Source organism: Bufo bufo, chromosome 6, assembly GCF_905171765.1.
Source record: "Bufo bufo chromosome 6, aBufBuf1.1, whole genome shotgun sequence".
NCBI lineage: Eukaryota > Metazoa > Chordata > Amphibia > Anura > Bufonidae > Bufo > Bufo bufo.
The window spans coordinates 354,988,208-355,008,027 of NC_053394.1; the positions used below are offsets into that span (position 1 = coordinate 354,988,208).

At 43.2% G+C, this 19,820-nt stretch overlaps 1 protein-coding gene across 2 annotated transcripts in view; it reads right to left on the bottom strand.

Moving 5' to 3' along the window:
- Positions 1–4,459: 4,459 nt before the first annotated feature.
- Positions 4,460–19,820, bottom strand: part of EVPL (envoplakin) — a 72,450-nt gene continuing 57,089 nt past the window's right edge. For both annotated transcript variants that reach the window (XM_040434605.1, XM_040434604.1), the window contains exons 20-23: positions 13,971–14,054; positions 11,942–12,046; positions 11,771–11,863; positions 4,460–8,066 (exon numbers count right to left, since the gene is read on the bottom strand). In XM_040434605.1, coding sequence (XP_040290539.1) covers positions 4,608–8,066; positions 11,771–11,863; positions 11,942–12,046; positions 13,971–14,054 — 3,741 coding nt within the window. In that variant the 3' untranslated portion in view covers positions 4,460–4,607. The remainder of the gene's footprint in view (positions 8,067–11,770; positions 11,864–11,941; positions 12,047–13,970; positions 14,055–19,820) is intronic.

Here is a 19,820-nt window from a genome sequence, read left to right on the forward strand (position 1 = left end):
CGGTTCCTCGAGTTACAGTGGATTCAGGAAACAGTACTTTCAAAATACAAGGGTCTTCTCTGGGCTTTTGTCACTTGACACCATGCTGCCAATCTGCTGCATGATCCGGTTGATCAGCATAGGCATTTCACTGGTAAAACTGCTGCATGCACTAATTGGTTTCCTAGAGCCTCTCTATAACACAGTCTAGTATTACATGTTCTGTACTTCTGCACCTGTGCCATGTTGAGCACTTCCGTTGGACACCAGGTGAGGACAGCTCCACTTGATGTTTTTGGTACTGTAAAGAACTCTGAAGAAGCTCTTGTCATCTTGTCACTTAAAAGTAATTTACAGCTGCCAGAAACGATTTGTGACTTAAAGGGGTTATCCAGAAATTACAAAAATGAAAACACTTTAAATATGACTTTATTACAAATATATTCCCAAATAACTTTCATTAGTTATAATGGCTCATTTTGGCTAGAAATAAAATAGCCGCCGTCCTGTTAGTACACCCAAAACCTGTCCTAATCACAAAGCAGGACAAGTTACTTAAAGGGGTTATCCAATAAAAGAAAAAGAAAAAAAACACGTGCCGAGCCCCTCACAGGTAGGGCTACTTTCACACTCGCGTTTGGTGCAGATCCATTGAGAATGCATTAGGGCAAAACTGATCCATTTTGGACCGCTTGTGAGAGCCCTGAAACGGATCTCACAAACGGAAAGCCAAAACGCCAGTGTGAAAGTAGCATATACTTGCGCCACTCCTGGTCCCCACACTGCCGCTGCTGCTTCTCCCTGTACACGGATGAAAACTTCCATTGTCGGGGGGGGACTAGCCTCCCTAGAATCGTGGGTGACGCTAGGGAGGCTCATCCCCGCCTGCCATTGGCGGCTGCTCCCCCCGACACCGGATGTTTTCATCTGTGTACAGGGAGAAGCAGGAGCGGGGTAAGTATATTACCTGTGAGGGGCCCGACACGTGTTTTTGTTTTGTTTTTTGAGAAATTGGTTAACCCCTTTAAGAACACCAAGCTAAAGAGCTGCCTTTTCCTCCTCTTTTCTCTGCTTGTCAGGGATCTTGAATACTGTTTAACCCCTTCAAGACCAAGCCAGTTTTTACCTTCAGGACCAAGCCACGTTTTGCAAATCTGACATGTTTTTACTTTATGCGGTAATAATTTTGGAACGCTTTTACTTATCCAAGCCATTCTGAGTTTGTTTTCTCGTGACACATTGTACTTCATGTTAGTGATAAATTCGAGTCAATATGTTTTTACCTTTATTTATAAAAAAATCCAAAATTTTCCAAAGTTTTAAAAAATTAACAATTTTCTAAATTTGAATTTCTCTGGTTTTCTGACAGATAGTGGTACCTCACAAAATAATTATTACTTTACATTTACCATATGTCTACTTCATGTTTTGCATAATTTTGTAAATGTTATTTTAATTTTACTAATTTTCAGGCACCATGTCGCATTTGAAAACACCCTGAGGCAACAGTGAAAAAAAAACTAAAGTGACTCCCTTATGGAAAATACACCCCCTAAGGAATTTTTCAGGGGGTGCACTGAGCACTTTGGCCCAATAGCCGTTTAATAGAATTTAGAAAGACTTGGCAGTAAAAATGAAAAATGTCATATTTTACAAGACTATCTCGCTTTCGGCCCAAATTTTTCATTTTAACAAGGGGTATCAGGAGAAAATGCACCCCATAATCTGTTACCCATTTTCTCCTGAATACGTCAACACCCCATATGTGGTTGTAAAGTGCTATATGAGCACACAGCGGGGCTCAGAATGGGAGGAACACAGTGTGGCTTTTGGAAGGCAGATTTTCCTGGAAAAATTTTCAGGCACCATGTCGCATTTGAAGACCCCCTGAGGCACCCCAACAGTGAAAACTGCAAAAATGAGGCTCTAGGGGTGCCAGAACATAAAAGTAAATTGAAGAAATGCCTCATTTAATAAAAAAATGACACCTTTCAATGTATTCATCTAGCGGTATAATGGGAATTTGTAAGTTTTTTGGGGGGGGGGGGCCCAAATGGAAAAGTGCTAAACTGAAAATGTCTTCCCATGGATTAATTAAGAAAGTAATGAAATTGACTTAATGGATATTAGTAGAGGTGTGATAAACTTGAAAGCACTCTCCAATGCAGAGGGGAGGTTTAGAGGGGAGGTCTGACAGTAGTGAGTGGTGTCTTTCCTAATCCTTTTAACTGAACAAACTCGACACCTTTTTTGGGGTCGCCTTTTTTATTTCTGGGAGGGGGGGGGAGAACTCCAGGGAAATGCTGCCCATGTATTATTCTTGAGACCCCAGAAGCAGTGCTGGCTGAAAAACTGCCCCCTCCTTCCTGAACGCCAAAAAATACATTATATAGTGACACTTGGGTTAGGTATATAGCTAATTTTTTGTACCACATATTTGTACCTTAGATTTTCTTAAGGCACTGTAGAGCTGTAGTACCTGGTCTGAAAGATCCACTCCACCCATGAACTTGTTGTAATCCTGGATACACACAGGCTTGATGTTCTGCTCTGTTGTTCCTGGGACTGGGGTGGACTGATCTGCATGGATGGTAGTTAACACAAGAACATCCCGTTTGTCCTTGTATTTTAGCAGCATCAAATTTTCTGAGCAAACAGCCCTGCTTTCCCCACGATGCACTGTCTTATCTCTAAAATATTTAGGGAGCCCTTTTTATTCTAATTGTGCCTATGCCTCTGGCAGCAAGGCACTTCAGGAGAGGGACACTATTGTAAAAGTTGTCCAAATATAGATGGTATCCGTGGTCCAGCAGTGGGTGGACTAAATCCCATACTATCTTCCCACTTATACCCAGAACCGGAGGACAATCGGGTGGCTCAATTTTAGAATCTTTTTCCTCGTAAATACGAAAGCGCAATGTATACCCGGATACACTTTCACAGGCCTTATACAACTTCTCATCATACATAGCCCTTTTATTGGGCAGGTACTTGCGGAAATGTAATCTGCCTTTGAAGTGGACCAATGATTCATCCACTGAGAGGCATTTTTGGGGGGTATATACTTGACCAAATTTGGAATTGTAGTGGTCAACCACTGGCCTAATTTTAAGGAGTCGTCATAATTGGGGTTGCTTGGGGGTGGGCATTCAATTTTATTGCTGAAGTGTAGAAGTCTTAGAAGAGCTTCGAAACGGGCCCGGGGAATGGCAAGACAGTGAAGAGGGGTGTGATAAAGAATATCTTTGTTCCAATACGAACGTATTGTTGTTTTTTTATAATGCCCATGCTTAGGAGAAGTCCCCAAAACCTTTGCATTTCAGTCGTGTTAGTAGGGGTCCATTTGTGGATACTTGCCATATAACTGTCTGAATTGGAGACAATAAATTGCTCTGCATATATATTTGTTTGTTCCACCATCAAGTTAATTAGGTCATCAGTGAAGAATAATCCATTACCCCAGCCCCATATTACCACAGTCTGTCCTCTCTGTACTTCATGTCTCCTCATGAACTCCATTCCTACAGAGATTCAGCTGAATATCTTATCTGTGTTCAGGATCATTATCTCTGACCAGCAGAGCAAAGAGGAGGATGAGGCAGCTCTTTAGCTCAGTGTTGAGGACAGATTTTGTGTGTACTAATAGGACGGCAGCCCTTTTATTTGATTGATTGCTTCCCAGACAAAACAAGCCATTATAACTAATGAAAGGTATTTGGGAAAAAATTCTAATTAAGTAAAAGTATTTTCAGTAATTCCCGGAGAACCCCTTTAAAGTGTGACTCCTTATATAGACAGGGTTGCCTCTTTCCAAATCCTGTCCAATCAACTTAATTTACCTCAGGTGACTCCAAGGTGCAGAAACATCTCTGAGATGATAAAGTGAAATGAAGGGCCCCAGAGCTAAATTTCAAGTGTCAGAGCAAAGGGTCTGAATACTTATGTCCATGTGAATTATTATTATTTTTTTAAATATATTTGCAATCATTTCTAAACTTTATTTTTATTTTTTATTTTAGTGCAAGGCCGCAATATAACAGAGTGTGAAGTGAAAGGGTCTGAAGACTTTCCGTCTGCCTTGTATATAAGGATTTGGTTTATCTGGGTTTATCAGCTTATTTTTTATCTTCATTTTTTCCTGTTTGGGATGATATTTTGGGGACTTGGAAACTAGTTAGTAGTTTCTTTATAGAGTTATATTTTCAAGTTGCAGTATATTTACCTTAGAGTGGTCATTCTGGAACCAATTAATATTGTAACTTGAGGGATCACTGTTATGTACAGATGTGTCCAACCCCTAACTTACCCTGAAGGACTTCAATTTTTCATGATGGAATGGCATGCTAGTAAAACTGTTGCCAGGCTGTAATACACGTCAAAACTACTGGGTGGTTGCGCATAGACATCTACTGGTAGAGTATCGCAAAATAATTAAAAAAAAATTCATTCTAAAGATAATGGTAAAAAAGAGACTCGCCAATTTAAGTGTAATAAAGATAAGTTCCAGTTTATTGAGGACATGCAATAAACACCACAGGTATAATTTCACCCGAGGGGAGCAATATCATATTAAACAGGGTACACTTACATAGCAGGAAAAACAAAGATATGACAGGCAACCATCACCACTAGTACTTGTACGAGGTCAGGGAGGGTATGGTGTTCACGGGGCGGTATACAGCATGTTGATGGCTGTCTGAAGATCCTTGGAGTAGAAGCAGGCCACTTACTGGGTCTCTCCGGCATAGTGCTATGGCCTCCTTGTAGTTCATCTTCTCTTTAGTGGAAGGATCTATGAGGTCTTTTTCATATGTAGACTCATCTCGGACCTGAGCAGCCAGTTCTTTGGTTATTAGACCCTGCTCTGTTGCCTCTGACAGTGGGATTCTGCCTGTCTTTTTGGGATCAATCAAGCCCCCCGTAAGATGCTGAACTACTAGGTATGGCATGGCTGTCTCATTGGACATTAGTCCCTTCTGTACAGCCTCTCCAACAGATAGGCGCTTCTTGGTGACTGGGTCCTCAACACCCGTAAAAGCTTTCTGGGCATTAAGTAAGCTGTGTGTGTTGCTACTACCTATCAAACCCCTGTCTATTGCTTTGTTAACCGAATACCTTTCTTTGGTAATGATGTCGATTATACCACCAGTAGCTGCCTGTGCTTCCAGAAGCTTTTGACCAGTTGTTGGATCTAACAGTTTTTTCACCATTGCACTCCTGACTGTGCATTTGCTGTCCGTGTTGGTGTCATAGACACCAGCGATGGGAAAGCTATCATCATGAAAAACTTTTGGTGCACTTTGTGTGAAAAAGCTACGAGTTTGGGTTTGGCTGTTGGGGGAGGTAATTGGGGACTTTGTTCCAATTATTGACCCAATTGACATGGATTGAGGCTTGTTCTCTCCAGCCACAAGCAAGGCAAATTCTGAAATTGGAATTTTTCCATCCCTGTACATTTCAAGTTCCTCTTTAGTGATTTTTTTTGATCTTAGAGCATCTTCAATTGAATATTGTTTGCCACTCTTTTTATCTAGTAGAACAGAAATTTCACCACTAGATCCCATTGTGGAAATTTCTTCCCAGTCACACTCTAACTCTTGCAACTGGATATACTGATGGCGGTCTATTATACCCCTCTTGTACGCCTCATATGGTGACATTTCCTTCCCAGTATCAGGATCTAAGATTGATATTTTTGTTGAGACATTGGTCTCCCTCATTTGAGTTTCTTGGTTACGCTCCTCGCGGTTTACACGAGACTGTAGATCCCTAATGTTTCTTTCCTTTTCATAGATGCAATCTTTTTCTTTTAGAATTTGGGATTCAAAAAGAGAAAGCTCTTGTCCCAGTTGCATCTTCTTTTGACGCTCATTCTCTGCCTTTTGTGTGAGCAACTCTGATTCTTTGTTCAAGAACACGCTTTTTTGCTGCTGCTGCCTCCTCAATTCCAATAACTCCTTTTCTATAGATGATTTTTCTTGTTGCGCCTGTGCTCTGGCCCTTTGAAGTTCAGCTTCTTCCTTTGACCATGTCTTTTTCATTGCATCTACTCGTTCAATCTTTTCTTTTAGTCTTCTGCAATCATCTTCCATGTCTTGCCTTGCATTACGCTCTTTATTACACAGCTCTCTTAATCTGGCCCTCTCATTCTCCAGCACTTTATCCTTTTCCACTCTGATGACTTCTTTGTAAACCGTTTTTTCCAAAGACTTCTCCCTCTGTAAGATATCTACCTTAACCTGCAGATTTTTGCATTCCCTTTCAATGTTGAGTATCTGTGTCCTTTCTTTATCCAATTCACCTCGAAATGCATAAGCTGATTTTTCTAATACAGGGTCTTTTTCCACTTTCACGACTTCTTCCATTACAATCTTCTCCTGTACTGGTGGAGGGCTTTCTTCTATCTCCTTTATTCTCCGAGTGATCGTCCGCAACTCCTTTTCTGCAGCCAGTTTCTTATCTCTCTCTTCCTGGAAATTCAGGAGTCTCTCTTTCTCGTCCACTAGATTACGTAATTGTTGTACCTCACGTTCCAAGCGACGCCTGTTGCCTACCTCCTCATCTAGTGTCCTGCTTAATCTGTGGTGGTCTTCTGCTATCTTAGGATCTTTCTGTACATTAACCACCTCTTGAACCACTATCCTCTCTTCTGGTTTCCGTCTTTCTAGCAACATGTACTTGCTTTGTAAGTCATAAACCAGATCTTCAACTTCCCTTCTTCTCTGGGATTCATTGCGTACTTCTTGGCGCAGTTGCTCTGCTTCTCTTATCAGTACAGGGTCATTTTCATACTTAACAACCTCTTTGTTGACAACTTTTGTCTCTACCTTTGACCGTTCTTGTTTCCAGTCGTCTCTTTCCTTGATCAGCTTGGATTTCTGCTCTTGATATCTGCTGTGTGTTGACTCCAGGTCTTTTATTTGTGATTTCACCCTTTCAATTTCTTTCATCACTTCTGGGCTCTTCTCTAACTTGACTATTTCTTGGACAATTTCTTTGTACTCCACCATGGGCTTTTGGGACTTCAGCACAAACATTTCTTTATGATGTACTTCAAGGTTATTTTCATGGGAATTTTTTATGGAATTGACCTCTTGCAAAGCAATTCTCAGCCTAGCAATTTCTTTTTCAGTCTCTGGCTGTACAACAAACACTTCATTGACCCTTTCCTTTATCTCTACCCTGGGTTTCTGTTTCTCCACCACTGAATATTTTGATTGCAGTTCTGTTAACTCCCGGGTCAGGGTCACGCTCTTTTTACGTTCTTCTTCTATTAACATTTTGAGTCTAGCTGCTTCCTTCAGGACTTCTGGGTCTTGCTCCACTTTCTTTACTTCCTTCACAATGACTTTAGGTTCTACAGACTCAATCAGTCTCTCCAGTTCTTCTGTCTTGTTTCTAAGTTTCACAATGTTTTCTTGAAGAGACTTTCTGCGGAAGGTCTCATCATCGATCTGCAATTGTAACGCCCGTGTGGCCTTTAACATCTCAGGATCCCTCTCGACTTTAACTACCTCCTTCAGTACCACTTTTTCTTTCACATTAGGTTGTTTCTGCTCTAGTACCATAACTTCCATTTTCAGGCGCTCTAACTCTAGTGTGATTGAGTTATTCTCTTCCTTTAGTTGTTTTATCTCTCTTCTGATGGTTTGAGCCTGAGCGTCTAGATTAGGATCTCTCTCTATCTCAGTGACTTCTTTTGTCAGTAGCTGTGGTTTGATGTTCTTCCTCTGGTTTTCCAACGCTACCAGCTTCTTGCTTACCACCTCTATCTCATACTGTGTATTTTCCCTATCTCTGTAGGTATTGTCTGCTTGGCTCTTAAGAGCTGTCAGTTCACTCTCCAGTCTGGGTTCTCTGTAGTATTGCACCATTTCCTTCTCTTCCAGTCTTTCCACCGGTCTCTGTGTCTTCAGGAGTAGTATCCTCTTTCTGTTTTCTTCCAGTGTCTGCTGTACCTGAGCCACCTTCATTTTCTCTTCCTCCAGTTGCTTTGACAAGGCTTCTGATTCCTTTGCTGATCGCAACGTATTCTCTGAGCGCAGGTTGTTCTGCACGGACAGCTGGACTCCATCATGTGTATCTGACTAAAGAAACAACAAGCAAATCAGAAATGATATATTCTATCATGAAAAAAGTTTTTTTCATTAGTATTGTTTTAGAGAAATCTATGATCACCATTTTCAGCAGTAGTATTTTGGCATACAGACAGGAAATGACCACTCAGCCAATTACTGGCTGAGAGAGGTCACCGCTGTGGCCAGTGATTAGCTGAGCAGTCATTTGCTGTGTGTTGACGGGGAAGAAGCAGAAACCACGGGGACCCAGGAAGTGTTGGAATATGTTTTAAAAAATATATATCAGCCAGGCAACCCCTTTAAGTTGCAACCCTGCTACTGGAATGGGATATATTGTGTGAGTTGTGTTTTTATAGATGGCCAATAAGATAACGTCATGAACAAATCAAGACAAAACCGTCTTCCAAAATGCATTTGCAAATCTTTAACCCCTTCAGGACCCTGCCATTTTTCACCTTAAAGGGACACTGACAGGCGAAATCAGCATATATAGTTAGATATATCACATTACAGGTCTTATAGAGTCTTTTAAAAGCATATAACTATCCCCCCTGTCCACCTTATAAAGAGCGAAATATAAAGTTTTTTAACCTGCTTCTCCTGTCAGCAATCTGCCCAAGGGGCGGCGTTTCATGTGAAAATGCGCCCAGCCAGCCTTCCCAACTGCCGTTCTTAAGCCCCGCCCAGCTCATCATTATTCACTTCGCTGGGCGGGGCTAGAACTCTCCCCAGTCCCGATCCTGCGCCTGCGCAATTCAATCCTCCGGGCATCGTTCATGCCCAATCTTCTGCGCCTGCGCCCCGCCGTGCCGTCGGACGCACTATAATTAACCCCTTATATGATGTGAGTGAGCAGCGCTCTGAAGCGCTGCTCTGAACAGTGCATGGCTGAGGCAGCTGCAGCCTCAGCCATGCACTGTTCAGAGCAGCGCTTCAGAGCGCTGCTCACTCACATCATATAAGGGGTTAATTTATAGTTTGGCTGCGGATGGCACACGGACGGCTTCTGTTTTTTGCGGATCCGCGGTTTGCAGACCGCATAAAACAGCACGGTCGTGTGCATGAGGCCTAAGGTGGCAGTTTTGTTGATACTATTTTAGGGTACATATGATTTTTTTTAATTCATTTTTTTTTTTACGGTGTTCATCTAAGGGGTTAGTTCATGTGATATTTTTATACAGCAGGTTCTTACGGATGTGGTGATACCTAATATGTATACTTTTTTTATTTATATAAGTTTTACACAATAACAGCATTTTTGAAACAAAAAAAAAATCATGTTTTAGTGTCTCCATATTCTAAGAGCCATCGTTTTTTTTTATGTAGGGGCTAATTTTTTGCGGGATGAGGTGACTCTTTGGATTATTTTGGGGAGCATACGCCTTTTTGATCGCTTAGTGTTGCACTTTTTGTGATGTAAGGTGACAAAAAAATTGATTTTTTTTTTTTTTTTTTTTTTTTTTTTTTTTTTGTCCCACTCTGGGACTTCAACTTCTGGGGTCTGATCCCCTCTGCAATGCATTATAATACATCCTGTATTGTAATGCATTGCCTGTCAGCTTTTATGCTGACAGCCTGACTGTGAGACCCAGCCTAAGTGGCTAGATCTCACAGGCTCCCGTAGAAGGCAAGCTCTGATGCCTATGGAAGGCATCAGACTTGCCTTCTCTGTCATCGGGTCCCTGCCACTGCAGCGCGGAGACCCGATGGGGAATTTGAGGGCACCCGTACCCTCTGCGAACACTCTGCATTCTGTGGTCAGCTTTGACCGTGGCATACAAGGGGTTAACACGCCGGCATCTGTGTTTTACCGATGCCGGAGTATGCAGCAGAGGCCCGGCTATCAGTGACCACCGGGTCCGTGCCGCTGATCGCGTAGGCGCAGCTCCTGCACCCACTCGATCAGCCCGCCGTACATGTACGGCACTGGTCCTTAAGTCATGTCCACCAGTGCTGTACATGTACGGCGCGGGTCCTTTAGGGGTTAATTTTACAAGTGAAGCTGGAGACAAATAATTTAGTTGCCACAGTGCCAAAAAAATACCTACCGTCTACCACTCCCTAAAACGATACTGTGTATCCTTACCAACAAAAATGTTGTCTAGAAGCACTCCCCCACCCCCATTTCCCTTGCTGTTTGCCAATGTTCATTGTACACGGGCAATGCAATGCAAACAATATTTTACGCTGTGTCAGAGTCATATGAAGGTGTGACTGCACTTATGGCAGGAAAAGTAACCAAAGTCTAATAATTGACTATCACAGGCCCTAACCCCCTCCCCCCCCAGACATGTTTTATCACCACAGCATACTGAAGGAAAGCCCTATGAAACCCCTGAGGACACCTTAGTAGTTGCTAAACATGCCATGGGGAGTTATGTTAATAATGTCATCTGAGCATGCCAATTTCTGCAGGACAAGCTAAAGTGTGTGGGGGTGTGCCGACTCACCCCAGTGGTAGATTTGGTGGGAAACCAGGATCAGGCAGTTTGAATTTCAACATGCCTGATCCTTTGTTCTCATGGGACCCAAAGGTGTCTGATAGCAGTTTATTCATCTCTCTCTCCACTGATAACACATGTCCGCTGAACTTCCATATGAAGGGGATTCTGAAGGAAAAGGGTGACAGCTATCGAAGGTCTATGGACACCTTAAGATCTATCCCTTGGGGCTCTTTCACACGAGCGGATGCCGTGCGGGTAATCCGCTGCGTGAAAGAGAGCCAAGCCCGTTCCGGACAGCAGAGACATTAATAATGCTCCATGCCTCTCTGTGATCTTTTTACTACAAAATCACAGTGACAACTTTTATCTCACTGTGATTTTGTAGTAAAAAGGTCACAGAGAGGCACGGAGCATTATCAATCATGTTACTGCTCCGTGTCTCTGCTGTCCGGAGCGGGGCTTGGCTCTCTTTCACGCTGCGGATTAACCGCACGGGATCCGCTCATGTGAAAAGAGCCCTTATAGTTAAATATTCTAGCCTAAAATAACTTACTCATGATTCCCTAATTTCTAAAGATATCAGAGCTTTTCACGGCATGAAAAGGACCATGTTCTCTGCTTAGGAGGCCTTCTTTGGTGGATTATGATTTTGTTCAAGATTCATGCCTAAACTTCCATTATGGACACCCACAATGTATTTGGAGGGAAGTCTTATAGGGATATTCCGGAATTTTAATACTAACAGCCTATTCTCAGGATAGGCCATCAATATCAGATGGACACTGGTCTGACACCCCGCACTCCCATGATCATCTGTTTCACAATGTGCAGTGGATGGAGCTGGTAACTGCAGCACTGCTCCCATTCACCTCAGTGGGAACAGTGCTGCACTTACCAGCACTGTCCACTACTCAGTCAACGGAGCTACTCTGAAACAGATGCTCAGTGGGGTGACGGGTGTTGAACCCCCACCAATCTGATATTGATGTTCTAGCCCAGTAATGGCTAACCTCCGGCACCCCAGCTGTGGTGAAACTACGACTCCCAGCATGCTCCATTTCTATGGAGTTCTGAGTACAGCTAAGCAAGTGTACATCTTGGGAGTCGTAGTTTTACCACAGCTGGAGTGACTGAGGTTAGCCATCAATATTAAAATCTGGAATACACCTTCAATGTTTTTAATTAATACTATCATGCAAACATAGCCGGAAAAGGGATAGAGGTTAAAACAACACCATGGAAAACATGAAGAAGTGATTTCCACTCTACCTTATCTAGAACCTTCTTGGCAAATTCCATTTGGTTCAGATGCTGCTTGCTCTCCACGGCTGCCTCTGTATAACGTTTTACCAAATCCTTTTCCTATAGGGAAAAAACTGATGTTAAGCTTTCATGCTACATTTTTTCACCTTGACGTGAGTTTGGAAAACACGGACCAACCTGGTTTGCAATGCTTTCCTGAAGGCTGTTAGCCCTGGTACTATTAGATGAGCCTATGGAGGGATCCAGGGTAGAGCAATATCGATCAGCCTGAGCCTCATAGTCCTATGAGAGATTACACAGTATTAGGCGGTCAGTTACATAACTATGATTTATATCTTATTAGCGTTGCCTTTTTGGATTATTATTTTTGTTTTAAGCCTGCAGATCATGTGGCTGCATGGTGACCTCCTGCTCTGTGCTCAGGTTCCAGTGTAATGAAATGTAATCTTTATCATTCAGTGTGGTTTTCCAACTTGTCGGTTGTTCATGATTTTGGGATATGTTGTCCAGAAATAAAGAAATTCTGGTTGGCAATCCTGGCCGTGACCAGGGTCATCGTCTAGCCATACCCTTAGGCTGCTTTTACACGAGCGAGTTGTACACTCCGGATTTGGAGCGCGAGTATAAGACAGCTCCCGTCCTGAACTCCCAGCACTGCCGGGGTCACATAGCATTAACTTGATTTATGATGCTATGTAACCCTTAGAGGTCTGGAATGTATTGGATAAAAGTGACATAATGCTGTCAGTGTTATCCAATACATTCCAGAACTGTAAGGGTTACATAGCATCATAAATCAATATAATGCTATGCGACCCCGGCAGTGCTGGAGGTCAGGACGGGAGCTGTCTTATACTCGCACTCCAAATCCGGAGTGTACAACTTGCTCGTGTGAAAGTGGCCTTAGGGTCCTTTTGACATTTTCAGCTTGCAACGATATAACATGTTGATCAGTGCTCGTTCAAAGGACTTTTTACATGGGCCGATACAAAATATATGGGGGATTCGTCCGCCATATGGTTTGCGGAATGTCTGCAGGATATGCCCTGTCTACAAGGGGAGATGTGATGCTGACAACGATGAAATTCAGGACTTGGTGAAAGATGCCAGCAGCTGAGATATTTTGTCTACTGATCCCTGCCATGTGAACATGGGCCTGTGATCGGGAACAAGTGCCACTCATTCTGCCAGTTGATATGTGACTGTTAGCATGTATACGTAGCGTTGATGACTGAAAGGGGATTTCCAGGATTTGGACCCCATGGTCTATCCATAGCATATTCTTTCAATTTTTAATGAGTGGGGGTGAGGCCTGGCTGTCCCCACTGATCAGCAGAATAAAGGGGTCTACATAATTTGTCAGCACCCATACATATTGGTGAGGCCTGGTACTGCAGCTCAGCCGTGCTTGGCCCCATTCACTTAAATGGGTTGAGCAACAGTACCAGGCACAGCCACTCCAGTCTCTTTAGGGTTACAGTGACCAGTGATCCACCAAACTCCTTCTTTACAAGGGAGACACAAATTGAGGTTGATGTAGACGCCTTCTCGGTCCTCGTTCTGATGTCTATTTATCCTCTTGACAACAGGAAATCAGAATCGGTGGAACAATTGATTTCCTCCAGACCCCCACTTATTAGCTGAATGAAGGCTCCTCATTGTATATGCATACAATGAGGGGCCTTCATTCAGCTAATAATTGGGGGTCTGGAGGAAATCAATTGTTCCACCGATTCTGATTTCCTGTTGTCAAGAGGATAAATAGACATCAGAACGAGGACCGAGAAGGCGTCTACATCAACCTCAATTTGTGTCTCCCTTGTGGTGGATCACAGGTCACTGTAACCCTAAAGAGACAAGTTGATCTAACCAAATTAAAAGTGCACATACAGCAGGTTCTCTTTGCTGCTCCCAAAGTTATGTACACAGCAAACATTTGATGTCTTCACCAGGTATTCTTCATCATATGACCCAGTGAAGAATCCGGTCATTCTCCGTAATTTATCGTCTCAGTGATGTCGTGTGTCTCAGCCCGTTCTCCTTGTGTCGGAGCCTCTATCCTACACCGTGGTGTTGTATCTGATCTAGCACATTTAAAATTCATTGTCCACTGATCAGAAACCTTGCCTTAGGAGCACGCTTTGTGGTTGCAGGCTGCCGACGGTATCGTAGAGGTCAGCAAGCCAAAAAGCAAGAAGAAACTTACATTAAGAGAATTTGTCAAGTCTTTGGAAAGCTTCACTACGTTATTCTTTTCTGGCTCCTTCCTTTGGATCTCCTCCACCAGTCTCTGAAATGATAAAGGGAATACATCAACAAAATATAACCTATGTAAATCAAGTTAATCAAACTCTTCAAGTCACTGTAAAAAACAACAAAAAAAAAGAAATCTTGTTGTTTTCTAATAGTCTAATAATAGGCTTACACTTCCTGTTCTGCAGAAATCGCAGCATTTGTCTCATTATCATCACAGGTAGGATTACAATGACAGGTAATGCCTATATATAGATAACACAGAATCCACCATTCACAGTAGATGATGTCACTTTCTTCACAGGTTAAAAAGCATGCCCACAATGTGCAAAAGGGATGGAGACTGCCGGGCAGAGGGGGTAATATCCATTCTTTTACTCTGCATGTGTCAAATGTGCTCCTACAAGACTTCAGGGCCAGGTGGGAATATGTTTTCACTGCCTGGTCTGTCAGTCTTACCAGTGGGGGTGTGGCATGAAGAGTGAGCGGAGCTGCCCTGATTGCTCCTAGAGGCTAATTTGCTTCTTACAAAAGTGCAATTTCCTGGGAATGCCGCTCTGTTCGCCCACTGTGCCCTCCGGTATTTTCCCCGCTCAGTATGCGAATTACTAGCATCGGAACAGGGAGGAGGAGACACCAGGGTTTCTCAATGGGCGTCTCTTTCTCCCTGGCTGTAGCGCTGTCCAATTGCAGAGCGTCACAGCCAGAGAAAAAAAAAAAAAACCCTAGCTGTGACGCTCTACGCTGTGATTGGACAGCGCTACAGCCAGGGAGAAGGAGACGCCCATTGAGAAAGACTCCATCTCCTCCTCATTGTTCCGATACTCCTCATTATAATACAAGGCACCAAAATCAATGGGAGGCAACAGCGGATGAACAGGGGGGTCTTTTTAAAAAGAAACAAAACAGCCATGGCATCAGTGGGGGCCGCCCTATAAGGTAACACCCTAATTAGACTTTTGCAAAACTGATGAAAGATCCTCTTTAACCGCCTAACGCAGGATCGCGTTCCGGAGGCGGCTGACTCAGGCACAATCGCGCATCTCGCGAGAACCACAGGAACTGCAGGTAATCGAGTGGATCTGCAGCCTGCCAGCGGCAATCATTCACTGGCAGGCTGTAGATCCGATTTTTTTTTAACCCCTTAAAGGTATATTAGACGCTGTTTTGATAACAGCGTCTAATATACCTGCTACCTGGTCCTCTGGTGGTCCTTTTTGCTTGGATCGACCACAACATGTGTGACACTTTTTTGCTGCCTAGGTGGGCAAAGGGGCCCACATTCTAAAGAGCACCTTTAGGATTTCACAGGACATTTTTTACACATTTGAATTTCAAACTACTTCTCACGCATTAGGGCCCCTAAAATGCCAGGGCAGTATAACTACCCCACAAGTGACCCTATTTTGGAAGGAAGACACCCCAAGGTATTTCGTGATGGGCATAGTGAGTTCATGGAAGTTTTTATTTTTTGTCACAAGTTAGTGGAATATGAGACTTTGTAAGAAAAAATAAAAATCATTTTCCACTAACTTGTGACAAAAAATAAAAAGTTCTATGAACTCACTATGCCCATCAGCGAATACCTTAGGGTGTCTACTTTTCGAAATGGGGTCATTTGTGGGGTTTTTCTACTGTCTGGGCATTGTAGAACCTCAGGACACATGACAGGTGCTCAGAAAGTCAGAGCTGCTTCAAAAAGCGGAAATTCACATTTTTGTACCATAGTTTGTAAACGCTATAACTTTTACCCAAACCAATAAATATACACTTATTGCATTTTTTTTTATCAAAGACATGTACAACAATAAATTTAGAGAAAAATTTATATAGAAATGTATTTTTTTTAAAAAAAATATTACAAATGAAAGTGAAAAATGTCATTTTTTTGCAAAAATTTTGGTAAATTTCGATTAATAACAAAAGTAAAAATGTCAGCAGCAATGAAATACCACCAAATGAAAGCTCTATTAGTGAGAAGAAAAGGAGGTAAAATTCATTTGGGTGGTAAGTTGTATGACCGAGCAATAAACCGTGAAAATAGTGTAGTGCAGAATTGTAAAAAGTGGTCTGGTCATTAAGGGGGTTTAAGCTAGGGGAGCTGAGGCAGTTAAGGGCTCATGCACACGACCGTTGTTGTTTTCACGGATCCGTTGTTCCGTATCTGAGTTTTTTTTTCTCTGATTTAAGTCCTCTTCAGTTCCGTTATTACACAAAACCTATCCGTATGATTTCCGTATGCGATCCGTTTTTTGCAGATCGTAAACAGTAACTTATTAATCACCAAACACATGAGCAATATGGGCTGGGCATAGCATTTCTACAGTATGGATCCGCAAAATACGGATGACATACGGATGTATTTTTGTGTGCGTTCCTTATTTTTTGCAGACCCATTGACTTGAATGGGGCCTCGGACCGTGATTTGCGGACAATAATAGGACATGCACTACTTTTTGGCGGAACGAAAATACGGAGATGGAATGCACACGGAGTACCTTCCGTTGTTTTTGTGGACCCATTGAAGTGAATGGTTCCGCATACGGTCCACAAAAAAAACAGAAGCGGAAAGAAAATAGGTTGATGTGCATGAGCCCTAACTTAAATGCCAAATGTTAGATCTCCGGGTTTGGTGTGCAGACTAGGGATGAAACATCCAAAGTAGGGTTGTCCCGATACCGATACTAGTATCGGTATCGGGACCGATTCCGAGTTTTCTCGGCGGTACTCAGCCGCCGATACCCCGCCCCGATACATAAATAGAATACTATGGGCGTAACTATGGGCGGGGCCCGGTGCAGTCACTGTACTCTTACACCGGGCCCCGCCGCTCACCGAAGTATTTATAAACGTGAATCCTTATCCTGTTGTTAAGTTGAACTAACGCTGCCCTCTCCCATGTTCCCATGTCCCCCCTGTATCCCCACAGCACTTACTTAAGCTTCCATAGCAGGCAGAGCAGACGGCAGCAGTAACGTCACTCACTGACGTCGCGCGCCTGCTCCGCCCACTTTATGAGTGAAGCAGGCGGAGCAGGCGCGCGACGTCAGTGAGTGACGTTACTGGTGCCGTCTGCTCTGCCTGCTATGGAAGCTTAAGTAAGTGCTGTGGGGATACAGGGGAACATGGGAGAGGGCAGCGTTAGTTCAACTTAACAACAGGATAAGGATTCACGTTTATAAATACTTCGGTGAGCGGCGGGGCCCGGTGTATTGGGGGACACTGTTTTGAGGGGGATCTGTGGATGACATATAGCAGTGTCATCCACAGATCCTCCCCATAACAGTTCCATCCACAGATCCCCTATAACAGCACCATCCACAGATCCCCCACCAAATAACAATGCCATCCTCAGATCCCCCCACCCCATAACAATGTCATCCACAGATATCCCACCCCATAGCAGTACCATCCACAGATCCCCATAACAGTGCCATCCACAGATCCCCCATAACAGTGCCATCCACAGATCCCCCATAACAGTGCCATCCACAGATCCCCATAACAGTGCCATCCACAGATCCCCATAACAGTGCCATCCACAGATCCCCCATAACAGTGCCATCCACAGATCCCCCATAACAGTGCCATCCACAGATCCCCCATAACAGTGCCATCCACAGATCCCCCATAACAGTGCCATCCACAGATCCCCCATAACAGTGCCATCCACAGATCCCCCATAACAGTGCCATCCACAGATCCCCCATAACAGTGCCATCCACAGATCCCCATAACAGTGCCATCCACAGATCCCCCATAACAGTGCCATCCGCAGGTCCCCCATAACAGTGCCATCCACAGATCCCCCACATGACAGTGCGTCATCCACAGATCCACAGATCCCCCAAAACGGTCACATGACATTTAAAAAAAGTATCGGTATTCGGTATCGGTGACTACTTGAAAAAAAGTATCGGTACTTGTACTCGGTCCTAAAAAAGTGGTATCGGGACAACCCTAATCCAAAGTGGTACCTTGGAACCGAACCCGAGTTCGGGAAATGTTTTTTTTACAGTAGAAATTGATTTATGAAGTTATTACCCGAAGTCTCGCGAGACTTCGCAAAGCAATAACTTCGGCTCATCTGAGCCAATACATTCTAATACTGTACGGAGCGCTCGCTCTGTACAGTATTCAAAGGAAGTATTATGCGAATCGACTTCAGCTGTTTCATCCAAAGTTGATTCGCTCATCCCTAGTGCAAACATAACCTCCTTGGCTGTTGGGAATAATTTATGGCTTTCAATGATGTATTCTGTCAGGGAGTCTCTGCTTGTTTCCAGTGGATTTACCGTTTACAGTAAAAGTTATGGATTTTATATGATAAAAGTCTTTATGAGTTTCCAGCCATGTGATTATTTTTTCCTCCGCATGTCAAATGAAGACATTTCTGTACAACTATCACCATCAATACTCCACAATAAACCAATGAGCATGCATGTTTAGTTTTAAAATGTCATACTATCCAATAAAATATCCTCCACATGTTGTCATCCATATTTAAAAGGATTTTCCAAAAGGTTTTTTTTTTTTACTGATGACTTATCCTCTAGATAGGTCATTAGTATATGATCGGTGGGGGTCCGACATTGGGACCCCCACTGATCGGCTGTTTGAGAAGGCACCGGCACTCACAGTAGTGGCGTGGCCTTCTCTCAGCTCACCAAGCACAGCACCGTACGTTGTATAGCGGCTGTGCTTGGTATTTCAGCTCAGCCCCATTTACTTCGATAGGGGTGAGTTGCGCCTAGGCCATGTGACCGATGAACGTGACTTCACTGGCTACTGCGAGCACAGCTGCCTTCTCAAACAGCTGATTGGCGGGGGTCCCGGGTGTCAGACCCCCCCACCGTTACTGATGACCTGTGCAGAGGATAGGTCATCAGTAAAAAAACTCTTGGAAAAACCTCTTTAATTTTGAAAAGGCCTATTAGACAAAATAAAGCTTCTTGTCTGAAAAAAAAAACTAGGGTCTCTCGTATTGGTTTTTTCTGGTGGTGGTAAATTGGACTCTTCTTTCTCCATCAACATCTTTATGCTTGTGGTTTCTTCACCTTGTCACAGATGTATGCTGGTCTGGGGCATCCAGTATTTTTTATTTATCAGTTATTATTTTTTTCTGTATATATGGCCTCCTATTACCATACTGATATTATTAGTCCCCTGATAAACCCTTGATTATCTATAAGGGGAAACATGTTGGGACATTTTATGTTGTGTCAATATGTGGTAGGGCTGTATAAGGACAGGTTATCCCAGGTACGTGGACAGAGTACACCTACCTTTAAGGTGTATCTCTGGGCTGAGCAGTGTCTGTAAGGGCAAGAATAGGGACAGATACAGTCAGGTCCATAAATATTGGGACATCAACACAATTCTAAAATTTTTGGCTCTATACACCACCACAATGGATTTGAAATGAAACAAACAAGATGTGCTTTAACTGCAGACTGTCAGCTTTAATTTGAGGGTATTTACATCCAAATCAGGTGAACGGTGTAGGAATTACAACAGTTTGCATATGTGCCTCCCACTTGTTAAGGGACCAAAAGTAATGGGACAGTTGGCTTCTCAGCTGTTCCATGGCCAGGTGTGTGTTATTCCCTCATTATCCCAATTACAATAAGCAGATAAAAGGTCCAGAGTTCATTTCAAGTGTGCTATTTGCATTTGGAATCTGTTGCTGTCAACTCTCAAGATGAGATCGAAAGAGCTGTCACTATCAGTGAAGCTGAAAAAACACAACAAACCCATCAGAGAGATAGCAAAAACATTAGGCGTGGCCAAAACAACTGTTTGG